The following is a 19,178-nucleotide window of genomic DNA, read 5'->3' on the forward strand; positions in this document are numbered from 1 at the left end:
ATTCACTCTTGACTTTTTCCATACACCGTCAAGTTGTTATTCCCAACCAATTACGAGAAGTACATTACAAATTTGTGCATAATAGCTATATATCCCACATTGCAAGATTTACAGATGTCCCCAATAAATGTGATTTGTGTATACATGAAGAAGACACAATAAAACATGTTTTTTAAAATGAATATTCAAAACAGCAGTGTTCTGCAGAAATGGAAGGATTATTTCCCTAATCAAACTAATTAAGTTGGAAGCCGAGGATATCATTTTATATATTGTGAAATAAGTAACCAGAAATTTCATATACAAGTTAAAATTTTCTAAATCTCTCCCATGTTGAATTCTCCCATTGAATTATTTGGAAGTCATGTTGAGTGTGTTAAAAAATAAAATAAAAATGATCAATTTAATCATTACTAGTTTCTTACTACTTACTTTCAATCAGTTGCTACAACATTTGATTAGGAGTTACTCATTAATTAATGGTTCACTAGCAGTTCCTGATTCCTCATATGTGCCTTGTAACTTCTTAAAAATGTGTGTCCTTTTTTGTAAAATGTTACCATTCATTAATCCTGTTGATTTTCCATTTAATGGACTGCTGGGGAAATACCACAGCAGCAATAGGAATATTAAAGTGAATTGGGACTGTACACCAAAGAAGTCAAACACATTGTTGTCATGTTACTTCTCTTGGTAGACGCCTGTGCAGTAGTGCCACTATCTCCTTTTTTACATATTGTCCTGAATGACACTGACTGATGTTGCCAGTATTTGCACGAGGATGAAACATACTCCACAGATGTAGGAAACATCACCATCATGAAGCAGTTCAATGTTATTAATCTCATGTCAGAGGGTAATGCAATCAAATGTTTCATTGCTTCATCCTGATCCAGATACGTGCACCACTGTTCTTTACATCCAGACATATTTTGAAAAGCCTATTGAAGTTTGGTGCTTGAAGGGAATTGATATCTCGCATCACAGTTAGGGCAGGAGTTCTAACCTTTTTGAAAGCTACCTAAAGGGAGAACATTGTTGAGAGGGCTTTTCTGTATACTTGACATCAATGTTAAATTGATGCTTTCAATAGAATAACATAGCAGTGTGTATTTCTGCATTTAGTCATTTTCATAAAGCTCAGAAGTTTGAAAGGAAATGATGCTCTACCAAGCTGGTAGAACCACATTCAATCTGGCTAAAATAGTCTTTAAACATATAGAAAGGCCCTCTGTAATGCCACAGCAGCCTGTTATTCAACACTAATAGAAGAAAATAAGAACAACCACAGGATTGTTTTCAGCACTGTAGTCAGGCTGACAGAGAGTTACAGCTCTATTGAGGCAGTAGCATTAGGTAACTTATAAAAATAATTCTTATTATAGTCATATTTGCTGAAACTTTCACCGTGTCCAGACAGTAGTGCTTGAGACAGATAATCTGTGAAAAAAATCAGGTTCCTGTCGGAATTAAAGTTTCAGCAAATATGACAAAAACCTATTTTCATAAGTTACCTGCTACAGCTTTAAGTATTTGATATTTTAAAGCCTGATGGTATGTGGACTACATTCCTTTAGAGAATAGGATCAAATCTGTGAGGTTTGCAAAAAATAAAAAAGCTTAGGACTGTGAGACAAAATGTATAATATTGATAATAAACGCATTTGTTTCTGATCCTGTGTGACAAAAAATGTAAATAGAAATAAAATATATTCCATAACTCCAACAAAAACAAAAACTGATCTTAAAAGGAAAATAAAAAAACATATCTCCTATACATTTTTGAGCTGAAAACTATGGCAATCTTTATTTCCACATGATTGTGGTAGCTTTATACAACAGTTTACAGCAGTTGAAGAGCAAAAAGAGAACAGCAATTAATCAACACAACACAAAGACCTATCTGCTGTTAATCCAGTGCAAAACCAAGAGTCAATTTCATATCATTTGAGACACGTACAACTGTTATTTGAAAATAAAACAGATTGCATGTGGTCTTTTTATTAAATCATTTCTTAAGAACAGTTAGTTAATCCCTTGATAATATTATCCATATCTTGATACACTGATACATATAAAGCCCATATTTGACTCTTCACTAACTTCAGTACTACTCGTTTTAGTGTTTCAGCTCTAAATCCCCAAAACTGTACACTATAACATTTACAACATAAAAATATGTACAATCACAGATCCGAATATACCCAGGCATGCACTTTAACTTCATTAAACTCAATGCGTGTCCTCTTGCTATTGTGCACCATTAAAGCTGCAGTAGGTAACCTTTTTAAAAATTATTATTTAGAAAACTTTTTGTATTATTTACTTAAAACTTTCACTATATCCTGACAGTAGTTCTTGACAGATAATGTGGGGAAAATCTGGTTCCTCTGGCTCCTCCTAGTGTTTCTAATGGCCTTTACCAGAATCCCCAGAGCCTGAAAACAACCAATCAGAGCTGAGAAATATAGTTGATTGTTGAGTCTCATTCCCAGGACTCAAAGCGTATTTCACAACCTGGGAATGACACTCAGTTATCTTCAAGCCACTTACCCAAAGCATCATTCTAGCTTTCTTGGCTCTGATTTGTTGTTTGCGTTCAGGCCCGGTGGATTCTTTTTTGCAGACAGGACACAGTTAAAATTTAAGGCAATATGACAAAAAGTAATTTTTTATAAAAGTAACTTACTGTAGCTTTACAGACAGCAGTGATATTTTGAAGGGAAGCACACAGATCAAATATAAACTACAAAATGTTGACCACATTGAAAACATTCAACAATGAGGGGAATGATAGATCCGAAGAGATACTGAAAACTTTTGCTGTCAACAAATCAAAACCAAGCCCGATATATGTGATTTCTCTGTGTCATAGAGCTCTATTGTAGTTTATTTTGATTCAATCTCACTAACATTGTCCTGCCAGAAATACTCACTAGAACACCAAAAGTGGATCTGCAACTGAAAAACTGATAAATGTCTAACTGGGACCAAAAACACAGGATGAGCTGCAATTAGGCCAGGTGGGGGTGCTAGTAGGCTCTGTAGCAAATCATGTACTGTACTTTTATATTTGGATTATAATAGAATGAGTACATCTTGGTTTCAGAATAAACAGAATTGACTTGATATAGATCTAATTAACTTAATACAAAAGCAAAACATCAGCTACAAAAATTAGTTTGGTAAATAAACAAAAGCACACAGTACAGCTACCTGTAAACACAGTTTACCAAGCAAAACAGTTTCCCTCCCTAAAATCTCAATTTTGGTGAACTTCAGGACAGCAACACTCACTAAACAAACACAGCACTGTTAGAGCTGAATAAAGCAGTCTGAAGTGCTACTGCAGCTTTCAGTGCTTCTTCATAGAGTCAAGGACACGCAGGATGTGTAGGAAGAGGTTGACGATGTCCAGGTAGAGGTTGATGGAGGCCAGGATGTGCTCCTCAGGGGAGAGCTGCTTCATCAGCAGGTTGGTGTCATAGATGATGAAACCACAGAAGACCAGAGCCCCGGCTCCAGCCAGGACCAGCTCTGTGCTGTCACTGTTGAAGAAGAACTGCAGAGAGACCAGAAGAGGGGCTGAAGGCTTCACCTTACTTTTGTGTGTTGTGTGAGAGACGTAAGCAATGTGTGGTCGAAAATTTTCAAAGTTTGAGTATCAGAGTTTTTCAATAAATGGCCACATATGTAGCATGTGATATTTTGACAACCCTGTTACACAGACATAGTGGGGAGGTCTGCTAGTTAACACTGTCAGGCACTGTCAGGCAGTTCCACTTACCCTCATGAAGCTTGCAATAATGAGGATCCACAGGCAGGCGAACAGTCTGTAATGACAGAACAGATCAGATATCAGTCTGATGGTGGCTCCCTCTTGAGGAGGAATATAGCAGCCTTAAGGGTGGCACAAAAGTCTACCCACACCGCAACAGCTTAAAAGTAAAAACATATAAACACTAGATGAAATAATGAAGTGTCTTAAATCTGCAGTCTATGTAATGGCCAATGGGGGGAGCTGCAATAAAAGACAAAAAGCATGATAAAATTAAGATGTGCCTTTATTGATCCCCTGCGGGATAAATTCAATGCAGTCTTATAGAGAAATGAGCCTACTTTCAATTAGTAAATTATAGTCCCAGTTAGAGTAAAATAGACGATAAAGCAGGGTATGCTTTAGGGCTTCTCAGTGAGTCCATCCAGCTCAACGCATCAAACTCAGATCAAACTGTCAAACCAGGCAGTGCTGATCAAATATGAATCAAGATCCTGTTACTGCATTGCCTATCTCTCCCCAAAAATTATTTTAAAACATATTTTTGTATACAGTTTATCTGTAATACGAGAATGTGTGTGACCAGGTGAGCCACCATTGTTTCCCCACTATGAACTAGTCAAAACTGCGCAGACAATGAGAGCAACTCAACTTGCAGTACGTTACAGACAAATCGCCATAGAGACGGCCATAATCCACAACCAAGGGGTGACATCACGACAGGTTCACACTTAGAAGTGACTCATGTGACAGCTAGATGAGTTAAGAAAGCCGTTTAAGAATCCCTCTTCAAACATACACACACATTCTCAGATTCTGTGTCGTATAAATGCTAACAACAGCGTAGCTGACTTTGCAAAGAATGCCACAGGTTCGACAAAGAACCTACATACTAATATAAATCAGCCTTAAAGTGGGGTAACAGAATTCATGTTGGGGCTGTAGCCCAAGCAGCAACCATGACACACTCACCCTGCTCCCATTTTGCTGAAGTCTCTCTTGGACTGGAAGGTGTAGGTCGTTAGTCCAGCAAACACAGCACAGGTCAGGAACAAGGCTTGCAGTACAGTGGAGTATTCATAGAAGGTCACTGTGGAGAGAAAAACCGCAGTCAGGACCATCTGCCAACAGGCTCAAAGGATGTTAACTGACATACTCTTTCAAAATGACTTACAAGCTGTGGCCACAGACACTGCTTCCAGAAGAGTCTGAAAACAACACACAATTAGTAGCAGTTACATGTTAACAAGCTAGGAGCTATCATTAAATAACCAGCTACTGTAAAGGTGACTGACCAGGTAATCTAGCATTACAAAATCAAACTGGTAAATAGACAAGGGGGAAAAATACACTATACCCCAGCTATTATTATACCCCAGGGCTGTGTAGGATTTATAACCATGCTCCATTTCAACAGATGTTACATTCATCCACCAGCTAATCTAAATGTTACATTAATAAAACAATTAACTAGTTAACCGGGTGGAACAGCAAAGGCTTACAAATACGAGCAGAAGGTAGAGGTTGACTGGATGTTGGTGTCTGTACACGGCCAGGGCCAGCAGAAGAACCAGAGAGCCGAGAGCCGAAACCAAGACCACAGCAGGACTGAGGAAGAAACCAGACTAGTCAGACGACATGGCCAAGTGAGTTTATCTTCAGGATGTGTATGATTCTTTCAGCAGAAATAGGACAATATAACAATAATAAACAACTATGCATATAAACTGTATGTATGTAACTTTGGAGACACACATGAAAAATTCAACCCCACTGTTATGTGGTAGCAGCCCAACTTTAAGATTTCTCACAAGCCAAACTAAGGGAATATTTAGTAAGTTTAAGTTTAAGTCTAGTAACTAATATTTTTTGTGATTCGTTTCACCCAAATCACAAAAAATATTACTTACTAGACTTAAAGGTACAGGTCTGCATTTAGATGTTGTTCTCATCTTAATGACATCTAGTCGTTCACATGTTGGTTAGATGATAATCAGACTATCCTCACCTGGAGTGGACAAACTCCTTGATGGTTTGAGAAAACATGAAGAGGGCAGAGGTGGCTGTGGTCAGAATGATCTGCAAGCTCAGGAGGGTGTACACCTTCCTCAGGAAGTCTGATTAACAAAGACAGCAGTACAGTAGCCAAAACAGCTAGTTACATCTGATCTAGAGATAACAGTCGCTTATGTGTGAACCAGTATTAACAGCTGGATATGTTCCAGTAATACTGAGTTTGGACCAGTAAAAGCAGCTTGTTTAACTGAGCTAACGGTAAATTGTGCAGGTGGTTCTTCAAACCAAAAGCATCACGTAACTGTCAACCCTTTTCAAAGTAACTTAGTGTTTCTAAAGTTTAAACCATATCAACAGGGGTGGATCTAGAGAAATATTTATGGGGTGGCATGAGACTAGTGGTATTGATATTGATTCTTTTCAATGGCCGATGCCAATATTTAGAGAGCTGGAAGACCAATGGCCAATATCTAATAAAATAATATATCTATCAATAGTTATCTTAGCCAGTAACGTGTTGTTTTAGGTGGATTTTTTATATTTTACTGAAACATAAAAATACATTGGGTTATGCTGTAGATAAAAGAACAAACAAACGAAACATTGTATTTAAGGGAGAGTGGGGTAAAATGTGTAAGAAGAGAAGTCATTCTACTGCATTATTATGACATAATATATATATATATATATATATATATATATATATATATATATACACAACTCTAGCCATTAATGGTTTTCGATTAGATTTGCTGTCATTTAGAAGAAAAGTGTCGACATTTAGAAAAGACGATGGTGACAGTACGTTTACAACAGGGCTGGAAACTAACTTTTTTACCTCCTTCCCAAAACTCACAAAGGGGAGTGCTAACATCGTTCTCAGGGGTCCGGGTCCAGGACCATTTCAGGACATTTTCTAGATGTTTTCTTCACAATAGCAGCACTTACTTACAAATGGTCATATACAGTTAGGTCCATATATATTTGGACACAGACACAAGTTGAGTCATTGCCTGCAAAGGATTCTCAACAAAGTATTAAAAATGTCCAATTATTTTGGGCCCCTGTAATGAGAAGACTTTGTATAAAAATGGTTGCAATTCCTAAACGTTTCATAGGATATTTTTGTTCAACCCCTTGAAATGAACCTGACAATCTGCACTTCAATTGCATCTCAGTTGTTTCATTTCAAATCCAATGCGGTGGCATGCAGTGCCCAAATCATTAAAATTGTGTCATTGTCCAAATATTTCTGGGCCTAACTGTATTTTACCAGTAGGCATCATATTTCCAAGTTTTCTCAGTTTTATTCCTCCTTTTTTAATGATGCAGGGTTCTTGATGAAGTTATGCAAGTTCATTACATGTAGGTGGTCAGAATTTGCTAGCTTGCTTTCCGCTGTTCTCACCAGAGACGATTTGAGTGAGAGGCTGGAACACAATTCCAGGTCATTTGGTCATTTTAATCAATTTCCAGGTGGTTCTATGACTGTAAAACAAGTCTAATATCCAGGTTTTCCAGGACATGTGGGAACCCTGCATTCCACAGCAGTCACACTGACACAGCTGCTTTCATTTGTTTCTGTGTTTTTCAAACATTCTTGCAGGTCGTCGACTGTCTCAAATTATAGATACACCGATTATTCTAAAACAACGTTAAGGGTTTTGCAGAAATATTTGATGATTTAATTGCAAACAATCACATATATCAATATTTGCTTGAAAAGGGCTCAAGGATAAAAGGTTATTATATTGTCATTTACAACACAAGAATGTGGAATAACATTTCGATACAATTCCCTTTTCTACTTTTAAAAACAAAATAAAATTTGATTAATGAGTCATAAAAATGTTTAAAAAGATATTTAAACTCAATAACATTCCATTATTGTGGCACATTAGTAAAGCATTACATATAAATATCTAAAGGTGAAAATCAGTCGTTTTATTTTCAATTCTTCAGACATTCTTCCAAATACACGTTTTTTTTTTCATTTAAATTGAAACCTTTAAATGTACGTTTTCACATAAATGTATGTTAGATTTGCATTTTATTTTTAGGGGTGACAGCTGACACCCTTTGCTACCCCTTTAGATCCGTCCCTGTAAATAAATGCTAACAACATTCTAATGTTTAACGTTAACTCTTGACGTTAGCTAACGTCATGTTTCAACCAGTGCTGTTAGCTAACGTTACGACAACCACAGTCAGTTATCGATATTATGTTTCTACAATAACACACGTTAACCGACGTGGCAAGGTGCTGTTGACACAAACACGACTTTACTTACCCATGCGTATCTGTACGCTGGCTGTAGCAACATTTGTGCCATAGTTGAAGTCGTCTTCAATTGAAGATCTGGGGTATTTTTCACTACTCATCGTGCTGCTGTAACGTTTTCTCAGCAAGACACACAAAAGTAGCTACTGCTGTGGATCCGAGAGAATACGGAAGGACTGGCGTTTAAGGATTAGGAGGCAGCGCCATCGTCATCACGCCATTACGTTCACATCGCGCTCCGGCCTCAGGCTTGACGTAGTGTTTTTCAATAACCTTTACTGAATATGTCCAACGGACAATGCGGATGAAGGAATAGATAAACTAAAACGGAAAACAATAGGGAAAAATATAAGCCTACATTTAGACATTAGCTCAAATGTAATTCACGAATTTACAGTCTTTACAACTGTTTTATGAGTACACAATTTGTTTATAATATTTGTTATATATTGCTCAATATTTTTATGAGAAATAGAAATAATGGCCATTAAGGAACCATAATAACCACATTTATTTACCAGATTTTTGATGTAGGCTATGCTTGTTTTAAGATTTTTACTATTCGTTAAATAAAGCAAAATCAAAACTTAAATAAATGAAATGTAATAAACTTGCTTCATTGGTAAATTTGCTGGAAACAAATAGAGACACAACTAGCCTAAATAGAAACAAAACAAAACAAAACATTAGTCTTGAAAAACTCAAGACTAATGTTTTGTTTTGTTTTGTTTTGTTTTTGTTAAGCAGTAGGTCATTGGGCAGTAAGACATTATTAGTAATAATATTACTTTTCTTTTTTGTAATCGAGGAGGAAACCAATTTGGAAGATTACATTCAGCAACTGGAAATATTCACATTACTTTAATTTTAACAAACAAAACTGGATTTTAATCGCCGTAAGACCAATTTTGTGGGAAGTATCAGAAAGTAATATAACTAGTAGTGTAACTAATTACTGTTAGCAGGGAGTAATGATAAAGGTAATAAGATTAGTAAATTAATTCAAATTTCTTACTCATTACTCTTTCTAATAATAAGTAATACAAAAGTAAGTAATACAAAAGTAATCTTATTACTTTTATCATTACTCCCTGCTAACAGTAAAAAAAAACAATCAACACCGTTCTTGAGTATTCAACAGGATCAAATGTTGTGTGACAATGTAATAACATGGAAAAGAAACAACCTCCTTTTGAAACAAACAATGTGCGGTTCTTTTTGTTTTAAGGACTGCAAAAAACAATAACAAAAAACAGGCTCTACTAGCAGAATGACTCAGTGACACATGACTGAGATACGGCTTAACCATAAGGAACCAATGAAAATGTCACCACTGTTCCAAATACAATAAGGCTGAGGAGAAATTGGTGCTTGCCATGCCAAAAAAAAAAATGCCATAGGTTTATGGGAGTTCTTAAAAAAATAGCTTGATGTCCATTACATCATCATGTTGCATTAAAAACAAGAGGGCACATTGAATGTGTTGGAAATCCAGTTCTAATCTCAGCTCTGGACTTCGCATAGTCCATGAGGGATCAGGGTTATCCCCATGTGAAATCGACCTGTGCTCTGATGGCTTTTCTGAGACTGAGTTTATGCCCTAAATAGACTAAAGCAAAATAGTCAAATTAGTCAAAGCCAAATTATAAGCGACAAATGAGTTGCTGAATGAATTAATGTTTTAACCTGTGTAAAATACAAGTTCAAGTAAAGCTAAATTCTATTTATTTAGTTCTAATGCTCATCCACCTTCACACTCTATATCTCTAATTTCTAGCTAGGCAAAAAAGCATATTCATTATGCCTGAACCAGTGGGGGACTCTGAGGGGCAGGGACACCAGCTGCATGCATACACATGCATTTTCTACACTGAAAGGACACCATAAGGGGCACTAATTTGTGTTTTCTCTCCCCATGTCCATCAAACGCTGGCTCTAGATAGGGTCTTTTGCATTTTTTGCTTGTTTCACAGCCACCCTAGTTTCTCCTACACACTTGGAAGGCTGAGCTGTATTAAAATTGTTGCAATCAAAAAAGTGTTGCAAACTTCAACTTCACCACTAGATGACACTAAATCCTTTACAGTAAGTACGCATGCACATTTGCACACATGACTGTCATATTGAAATATTCTGACTGATTTGCAGGGGAAATCCAAAATCATAAAAACATGAGACACATTGAGAAAGCTTTCCCTGTGCTGAGCTGAGCTACCTGACTGCCCGGCTCTAGGTGGGCGGTCTTCTGCCTCGACCAGTTGGGTCAGGTCCCAAACACTTACTTTACTCAGTCATGTAAAGTCAGTGGGGGTTCAGTGAGTAGAGTTAGGATAGAATGCTGAACTGGGCTTTAGTGGAGGTAACTCATGCTGCAGATTCTGCATTCTTGTGACAATATAATCATTATTTCACTTTTGATTTGTAGAACATACACAAACAAAAATGACAGTGAATACAGTTACACATACTCAAAGAGATAAAACAAATACAAGCAAAACTAATAATAAGTACACATAAAAAAATACAGAAAAATATATAAAGACTTTTTGAAAAAGATATACCTATGCATATTTATCACAAAACTGGTGTCAAGAACACCACAACTTAACTTTGCGACATATCTAAACACATGAACATTGGGGGCAAGTTATTGACCAAAATGACCACAACAAAGTATAGTTAATGGGCTACACAACACAGAAAGGAAGGGTGGGGATGGAGCAAGAAAGATTGGAAGACGTGAGGGAATTAAGGAAAATGGAGGATGGAAAGAAGGAACAAAAGCAAAAAAGGCAAATAAATAAGCTTACAAAGAGCAGAGACAAAACAAAAAAGCAGATGGACTGGGAATGGTCTCCAGTAAAAACTAAACTGTGTGTGAAATACATCCTTTCTGTCATGGAGGTCTAGGTGTCATATTAACTACCTTAATATTAACTAAGCATAATTACAAGGACGCTCAAAAACGCAGCTTTCTGCAGTCTAATAGAGGCGATTCACCACCTGGGTCTTCAGGGAGTTTCCACAAACCTTCCCTGCCCTAATGAACCAAACCTGTATGCTCACATTTTACCTAGTAACAGTGTGATGGGAATTAATGATTGGCTGGAGTCATGTAGAGGCGGTCTCAAAACACTCTATTTTTCGGCTCTACTCTACACTTTCATTTTACTTTAGCTCTTTGAAGGAAGAGGGTAGTCGCTCCTGTTTTTCATTTGAGCTTCTGAAACGACAAAAGAAGAATTGATCAAACATGAAGTTTGTTTTGTGTCTGGCAGCTCTGGCAGTTGTCTCCTGCTCTGACAACCCCAAAATAAGTAAGTACTATTTTCAGCCATGCCTTTTTACCCTAGAATTACGATAAACTGTATCTCAAGTAAGTATATAATAAGCTGCTCATGATCTGTTAAAAAGGCAAATGTATGAGTTGATGTTATAGTGAAATTTAAAAGAGAAACATTATATAATATGCATGTCATGTTTTTAATTCGGTGGAATTCCCCTCAACAGTCTGGATTTAGTTTCGATTTTCTGTAATAGTAACTCTGCTGTCACCCTCCACTGGCTTTAGCGTGGTACTGATGAGCCTAAACTCCAAAGGGTGAATTTCTAAATGCTCAGCGAAATAAATTAGTTCTCATTGAAAAAGTAATGATAAAAACGTAACATAGGTTTTGTGAGAGGGGGTAAGACTGTGGAGCACTCCTTCCATTGCTCCATTGTTCAGGCAAATAATTAATCAAGAGGACCCTCACCTTTGTTGGGATTAGGTCACAAACAAGTGTGTAAAAAGTTGTTCCACAGCCAGCCTCCATAACAGCTTCCTTGTCATAGCCGGAGGGATGAACATTATTCTCAACATCATCTCTCATTTGGTGTTTTGATGATAGTGGTTGAGAGAATTGTCCATCACGTTGCTTTGTGTGCTTCTAGCTAAACCCAAGGTTCAGGTGTACAGCCGTGACCCTGGAGAGTTTGGGAAGGAAAACACCCTGATTTGCCATGTGAGTGGCTTCCACCCCCCAAACATCAACATCCAGTTGCTGAAGGATGGAGAAGAAATCCAAAATGCCAAGCAGACTGACCTGGCCTTTAAACAGGATTGGCACTTCCATCTGACCAAGAACGTGGCCTTCACACCCACAAGGGGAGAAAAGTACAGCTGCAAGGTCACTCATGGGCCTGAAACGAAAACCTATGCCTGGGGTGAGTTGGTCAAAATGTTTGTAACATTCTCATAACTGATGAGGAGACAAGAAAATAAAACTGCAAGTGATAGAGCCAGCAGAGAGACATTAGGAAGAAAGAAATGATCTAACATAATGACAGTTGAATTTTATTAACAGAGGATTATAAAAAACATGCATGGATCTTGATGCAGGTCTGCAGCAAAATGGTATACAATTACAGACATCATGTATCAAGTCATTTGCACTTGACTAAATATCCAAAAAGAGACTAAATGTAATACAAAGCATGTTAATGCATATGGAGCTTCATAATATTCAGTGGTGAATGCAAATGTTACTTCAGCATCTTTTATGAGACTGCTAAACATTTCTGTATGCTTTTTTTTCTCACAGAGCCAAACATGTAACTGTAGCTGACCTCATCAGCAGCGTGTTCTTCACATCTTCAATCAACATGATCACAGTTTCTCCCAACAATCTCACTATTCTTTTCACAAAACCAAATATCAGCGTAATTTTATGGGGACTTATCAGTGTAATGTAAGAGAATGTGGGGGTGCAGGTCATTTGCTTACATTGTTAGTATAGATTACTTGCAACATGTTTTCCAGCCTTTCAAACTGAAAATTGTGTGTTCATATTAAACTTGTGATAACATTCTTCTGTTTTTTCAGCCTGTAACTGTATCTTTTAGTTTTAATCATGGATGCACGATACAATTTCTTTTTAGATGATATAATAACTGATAATTACCTGCTTCTCATGGCCGATACTAATAAGATAATGATAATTTCAAACCTTTACAGACATGAAAAGAAAAAGGCTAGGATGTAGTGTGCAAAGACAGATGATTTAATACTCAATAGCTCTGTTCTAAACAAATATAAATTACATCACTATTGTTAAAACAACAAAAACAAACAGCAATTCGCAATAAATTATTTTGCTGGACTAATGATTCATAAGCTTTAATTATCTTGATAATTCATACTAATATAATTCTTATTATTGGCTGAGAATTACTGTGCATGCCTAGTCTTAATGACAAACTTTCTCTAAATTAGGTGGTAAAATGTTAATTGTTCAGATTAATAACAACTGAATAGGGTGTTCTTTCTGGATTAGATGAAAGTTTTGTACAATTGTGTCGAGTTATTTAAGGTTTTGTTAATACCCTGATATAAATAAATGCCTCTTTAAATTTCCTTGTTGTCTTCATTTTTAAGCACAAAGCTTTACAATATATAGGCTACTTTTATTATAGTGATACTGATCAATATCAAGATAATTACGTTATCTTTATGGCTTTATGAAGTAGAAAATAGTAATACTTAATTCGTCCATTTTAAGTGCCTATGTGTGAGATAAAAGACTGAATAAAGTCGGGGGTGTAAACTACCATTCCCCTTGATACAGGCTGTCCCTAAATGTAGATACACTGCATGTCACACTGTTTTATATATCATTATATATTATTATAATAAATTATCATGATGGATCAGTTTCAGTGGCTATAATTGCCCATCCTGCTACTTTCTGCTATGATTTGACGACTATATGGAAAAAGTTGAGAACCTAGCAGGTAAAAAGCAGGTGAATATTCATCTGGTGGTCTAAATAAATGGAAATGTTGCTGTGTGTCTGTTGGATGTGTTGTGTCTGCCTGGTCACATGATACTGTATGTCTGGGCTCCACTTGTTCTCTATTTCTCAGATATACATATATAAAACATGTAGACTAGCAATAACAACATGATATTTTTGACTTATTCTTATGTGAGTATTTTCAGTCATATAACTTAGTGGTTATAACCCTAACTAAGTGTTGCTAAAGCTTCATGGGGGTGGGGGGTTGCGAGGCCTTCCTGATTTTAAAGGGTGTAAGAAAACTTTAATAGACACCCCCTTATGTCCCTATATCTTTGCATTTTTCCATTTCTTTGAAGAAAACTAAATTTAATTGTTATTTTTAAAGTTTAGATTATTATTTAAGATCTAAACTTTGAAGACCTGTTTAAAATGAAAAATACATAATACAGAAAGGGAAGTGTTTAAAAATATAAGGAAAACTCATCTGCCATTCACAGGAATTAATCTGCTCAAATCCCTCCAAATTTCATGCATCTTACACAAACTGCAGTTATTGTGTTCACTATTTGAGTACATTGTACAGTTAATCAGTTGTTCTCTACTGTTTGTTATGTCCCTGTATGATAGTTATGCATTAAATATAATATTAAATATCCATAAAATATCAAATGTCAGTTTACTCAATGATAGAAAAAGGGGTCCTTTAAGGAAAAAAGTTGGGAACCACTGATATAACACATTTTAAATGGATTTAACCTAAATGAACAGTATACAGTGGAAACACCATTTACATTACAACCAACAGCATTGTTACAACCTGGCATACTAGAACAATGTCAAATAGTATCTCAAGGAACTGTTGTTTTTTAAATGACAACTTATCTGATTATGTTCGTACAATAACAGTTCAAATAAAACGCAAAAATTATGAGCTAGACAGCAGGCAGCTCAACTAAACATGGAGGGCTGAAAGTGCGCAACAGAGAGTAACATGTCGGAATGAAATCTACGTAGCAACAGCTCGTCTTGATTTTTTTATTGGTGGAATTTGGGGCATGTGTAATTTGAACGCCGATACTCATTGTGAGGGCGGGGTTAGAGGCGCTTTCTGGTTGACTGACAAGCCTACACCAGCACTCCCGAAAACAAGAGATTTTTACTACGTTTTAGATCGCGAGGCAGTTTTATCGTCTGTACAGTTTGGACATAAATTAGTTTCCAGCGTACAGAGACCGAGTGAAGGTGAAATCATGAAGGAAGTTGTCTGCGCAGTTCTCGCCACTCTGCTCTGCCTCTCAGCCTCTTCAATGGCCAAAGAATGTAAGTAACGTTAGTTGCTGTACTTAACCTATATGGCAATATGATTACAAATGGCGCTGTGTTATTAGATGGGAGGCCTTGAAATGACAGGGAGGTCGACGTGCCTAAGATCTCATTATAGATTTACCGTTCAGTTTACCGCTTACTTACGCAAAAAAATATTCAGAATTAGCCCAGGAAATAACGTTAGTTCCTCTGAAGGTAAAGTCAAACGTTTGACAAAGGCGGTGTTTAGAAGAAGTTTACGTTTTGAACGGCGCTGTGACGTCGTTAAAACGTGGTTTCATACACTTCATAAACATATTATGATTAAACTGGTTGATACCGCCACACCACAGCATTGTAGCTTAACGCTGCACTTTTATGAAAATAATCATTTTCGCTGAAACTTTATCCATGAGACAGACCGGGCCTAAACGAAAACAACCAATCAGAGCCGAGAAAGATACAAAGCCAGTTTTGGTCGGTGGGCTTAAAGATAGTTAATTGTTGAGTCTCATTCTCAGCGTCAGTATGGAAATGAGACTCAACAATCAACCATCTTTCTCAGCTAGCCAGAGGAACTTGATTTTTCCCCCCAGAAATGATCTGTCTCAAGTACTATTGTCAGGATATAGATAAAGTTTCAGCAAATATGCCCAAAAATTATTTTCATAAAAGTTACATAGTACCTACCTTTACCTGTTACCCTACCTGCAGATTTAATAGTACGGGCAGAAATTAGAATTTTATGCAGTATGTATGCCTAAGGGAGTGAAATCTAGTTTTTGCCAGCTGTATCATATTTCCATCAAATCATTTGAGAACAAAGAATAGTAAAAGTTGTTCTGTTTCTTGGTAGCTCCACCTAAGGTTCAGGTGTACAGCCGTGCGCCAGGAGAGGTGGGGAAAGCCAACACCTTAATTTGCCATGTCAGTGGCTTCCACCCACCACAAATCACCATTGAGCTGCTCGAAAATGGCAAGGAGATCAAAGAAGCCCAGCAGAGTGACCTGGCCTTTGGGGAGGACTGGCATTACCACCTGACCAAACACGTGCCCTTCACCCCAAACAAGGAACAGACTTTTTCCTGCAGAGTGTCTCACATGGGAGATACCAAAAATTACATATGGGGTATGTGTCTGTCTCTCTGTTTGTCTCTGTCTACATGTCTTTCTGATTCATCATCACCATCATTAAGTACTGTATTGTAAAATCGAGCTGTAAAAAGGTTAAATTGTAATTTAGAATAAGAAGAAAAAAGACATGATTATGACTACTTTTTAATTTGATTTATTATTATTATAATAACAACACAAAAGCCTATGTGAGCTACTATTAATAATAATCCTAAAAACTTTACAGCACAGGGTATTAGCATTGTCCTGATAAGATGTCACAAGTACAGAATTGACAGTATTTAGTTTACAAATGTAAAGGCTTTATATGGACTCCTCCACAATTACTGAATCTACACTGTCCAGACGTGAACTGATAGAACAAGTTCTCAACATGTTTTTATCTCTCTCCACAGAACCAGATATGTAAGTTCTATGCACCGCCTTGCCTCAGGTATGTCCCATATTAATTCACAGTTTCACTTTTCAATTCAGTAAACACGTCATTCTGTCTGAGTGACTAAGCACTGTTGTTCCCCTTTGTTGGATAACCACAGGCCAGCTTCGTCTCAAGAATATAAGAAGATTGGAATGCTTTGCTTTGATTCTGGGTTTCATTGTGGAGGTTTGAGTATCAGCAAATGAGAGAAAAGACTGCACTTAGATTGTGTGTTTTGTATCACAAATAGTAAAGCTTCAGTAAGTGATTGTTGACCATAAGAGGGCAGAAAGACTCACAGCAACAAGCCCTGGATTACATGGGTTTATTAGGAAGGTATTGTTGGTAAGCCAGCTCAGACAACACCTTTTGGCTCTCTCTGTTGCCTTTGTATTGTGTGACCCATGGTACATGTGTTTTACTGTGTTTGTCCCTGAACCCGCTTGCATATAGGTATAGGGTAAGTAAAATTAGGAAATACTTACAAAAAAATAAAAACACAAATGTTTGCTTGCTCCTTCTAATTCTGAACAATAATGTCCATGTGCAAAACATTAAATTAGTTTATAGTTAGCAGAAATGATAGATTTTGCCATCTGCTGTCAGACACAACAGGCCATGGCTCCTCTTGGACAGGAAGTGTCCAATCAGCTGTGGGCCTGTGAGGTGAGAGCAGCTGCCCACAAAAACAAAGTAGCACAAAACTTTATGGGAAGTCATCATTAACTTTAAGATAAACATTTACACCGGTGATGTTAACAACTGCATTCTTTTGTGTGTTTGATGCTCAATCTATTTAGGCTAAAATACTTTCATTTAAACTGTTATAATGTATTCATGCAAATTGTTTTTTATTGTCTTGTGCACAAATGATTTTAAAATATTAAGAGAGGATTAAGTTTATGGTTTTCCAGTTGACAATTAGAATGTAGAATGACCTGAGCACTTGCTGTTCCTGAAGTGTATAAACTAGTTGATCTCTGTTGGATAATAAAAGTGTTAATGACTGTGATAATGTGTTTGTCTGCTGTCATCAGAGGTCCTCCCTGTTTATTTCACTGAGCTCTAGATCATAATACATTTCACAACAGAGTAGGAAGTAGGAAGAGCTGTTGTTGTGGAATGATCCTAACTGCACTTTAGAGTTTAAGGGATGAGTCTCAATACTGTCTCCATGTGCCCACTGCTATTTTAGAGGTGTGTGGGACAATTAAAATAAAACGGTGGCTGCCAACCCTAAAACATGCCTGGCCACCCCAGTTTGGTGTCAAATGTAACACAGACCAGTAGATTAAAGCTGCAGTAGAAAACATTTAAAAATAACGTAGTCATATTTGCTGAAACGTTGACTATATCCTAACAGTAGCATATGAGACACGTAATCTGTGAATTGATGAGGTTTCTCTGACTCACTCTAGTGCAGTGGTTCCCAACCTTTTTCCTTTTGGGACTCATTGAGTAAACTGATGACCCCTGACTAAGTGACATATTTTATGGCTATTTCATATTCAAAACTATGCAGTGAACTCGGTAAAACGAGTGATTTGGATGAATTTGGAGCAGATTAATTCTTGTTTGAGGAACTTTTTATACAGCTCTCTGTGTTATGTATTTCTTAAAATCATTCTCTCTTTTGACAAATTCTGTTTTCTTGTCCCTGACACTTGGCCATAGTTCTTTTGCTTTTAATGTTTAGCTTAGTCCGATGTGTTTTTAGTGTTTTTACTATTTGATGTTGTTTTTGCTGCTTTTATGTTGTTTTTATGTGAAGTGTCTTTGAGTATCCAGAAAAGCGCTTACAAATAAAAAATGTATTATTAGACAATTTACATTTCTTCACAGAAGTGAGCCTACTGTGTATCTTTGTATTTTTAAGTTTTCTAAAACCCCTTAAAATCAAGAAAGCATCGGCCCCCTCATGAAGCTTTGGTGACCCCCCAGGTTGGGAACCACTGTTCAGGTGCTCTTAATGGCATTTGCAAAAATCCACTGTGCCTGAACAAAAACAACCAATCAGAGCTGAGAAAGACAGATAAAAACAGCTTGTCAAACTAGGAATTCAATTCAATTCAATTCAATTTTATTTGTATAGCGCCAATTCATAACAGAAGTTATCTCAGGACACTTTTCAAATAGAGCAGGTCTAGACCGAACTCTTTAAAACATTATTTACAGAGACCCAACAGTACCACCATGAGCAAGCACTTGGCGACAAGGGCAAGGAAAAACTGCCTGTTAAAAGGCAGAAACCTAGGACAGATCCTTTGGCTCTAGGTGGGTGGTCGTCTGTCTCGACCTGTTGGGAGAGAAAAGAGAAAGAGACAGACAGACAGACAGACAGACAGGTGCACAGCAACAACAGTATTGGCAATGGCAATCTAGCAGGACCATGGCAGGAGGCTCCACCAGGATCGATAAGAACCTGCGAGACGAGAAAGCACAAGAACTCCGGGGAAGAAGTGAAGT

The 19,178-nt window shown here is 37.1% G+C and overlaps 4 protein-coding genes across 5 annotated transcripts in view; 2 read left to right on the forward strand and 2 right to left on the reverse strand.

Moving 5' to 3' along the window:
* The window catches only part of tmem121b (transmembrane protein 121B), a 616,846-nt gene that overhangs the window by 27,718 nt on the left and 569,950 nt on the right, over positions 1-19,178 (reverse strand). The window contains exon 3 of one of the 2 annotated variants that reach the window (XM_051392046.1): positions 18,776-18,962. The exons of the other annotated variant lie outside the window; for it this stretch is intronic. The gene's annotated coding sequence lies outside the window, so the exon portion shown is untranslated. Of the gene's footprint in view, positions 1-18,775; positions 18,963-19,178 lie in introns of those variants that run through there. 2 annotated transcript variants of the gene reach the window in all.
* tmbim4 (transmembrane BAX inhibitor motif containing 4) lies at positions 1,780-8,279 on the reverse strand. The gene is made up of 7 exons (XM_051392071.1): positions 8,086-8,279; positions 5,787-5,895; positions 5,281-5,386; positions 4,953-4,986; positions 4,751-4,868; positions 3,788-3,833; positions 1,780-3,562 (listed from the first exon to the last, which is right to left on the reverse strand). The coding sequence occupies exons 1-7, from the start codon at positions 8,174-8,176 to the stop codon at positions 3,356-3,358; spliced, it is 711 nt and encodes a 236-aa protein (XP_051248031.1). The 5' UTR covers positions 8,177-8,279; the 3' UTR covers positions 1,780-3,355.
* Positions 11,225-13,470, forward strand: b2m (beta-2-microglobulin). Its single transcript, XM_051392088.1, has 3 exons — positions 11,225-11,392; positions 12,009-12,281; positions 12,659-13,470. Exons 1-3 carry the CDS (start codon positions 11,329-11,331, stop codon positions 12,670-12,672), a joined length of 351 nt encoding a protein of 116 aa, XP_051248048.1. The 5' UTR covers positions 11,225-11,328; the 3' UTR covers positions 12,673-13,470.
* Positions 18,956-19,178, forward strand: part of dera (deoxyribose-phosphate aldolase (putative)) — a 111,432-nt gene continuing 111,209 nt past the window's right edge. The window contains exon 1 of the mRNA XM_051392056.1: positions 18,956-19,176. The gene's annotated coding sequence lies outside the window, so the exon portion shown is untranslated. The remainder of the gene's footprint in view (positions 19,177-19,178) is intronic.

Source organism: Dicentrarchus labrax, unplaced genomic scaffold (assembly GCF_905237075.1).
Source record: "Dicentrarchus labrax unplaced genomic scaffold, dlabrax2021, whole genome shotgun sequence".
Taxonomy (NCBI): domain Eukaryota; kingdom Metazoa; phylum Chordata; class Actinopteri; family Moronidae; genus Dicentrarchus; species Dicentrarchus labrax.

Coding starts and splice junctions, on each gene's coding strand:
- tmbim4 (XM_051392071.1), bottom strand. CDS start 8,176: ATGAGTAGTGAAAAATACCCCAGATCTTCAATTGAAGACGACTTCAAC. Junction 5,896..8,085: donor CAGCGTACAGATACGCATGG/GTAAGTAAAGTC, acceptor TTTGTTAATCAG/ACTTCCTGAGGAAGGTGTAC. Junction 3,834..4,750: donor TTCAGCAAAATGGGAGCAGG/GTGAGTGTGTCA, acceptor CTGTCATTACAG/ACTGTTCGCCTGCCTGTGGA.
- b2m (XM_051392088.1), top strand. CDS start 11,329: ATGAAGTTTGTTTTGTGTCTGGCAGCTCTGGCAGTTGTCTCCTGCTCT. Junction 11,393..12,008: donor CTCTGACAACCCCAAAATAA/GTAAGTACTATT, acceptor GTGTGCTTCTAG/CTAAACCCAAGGTTCAGGTG.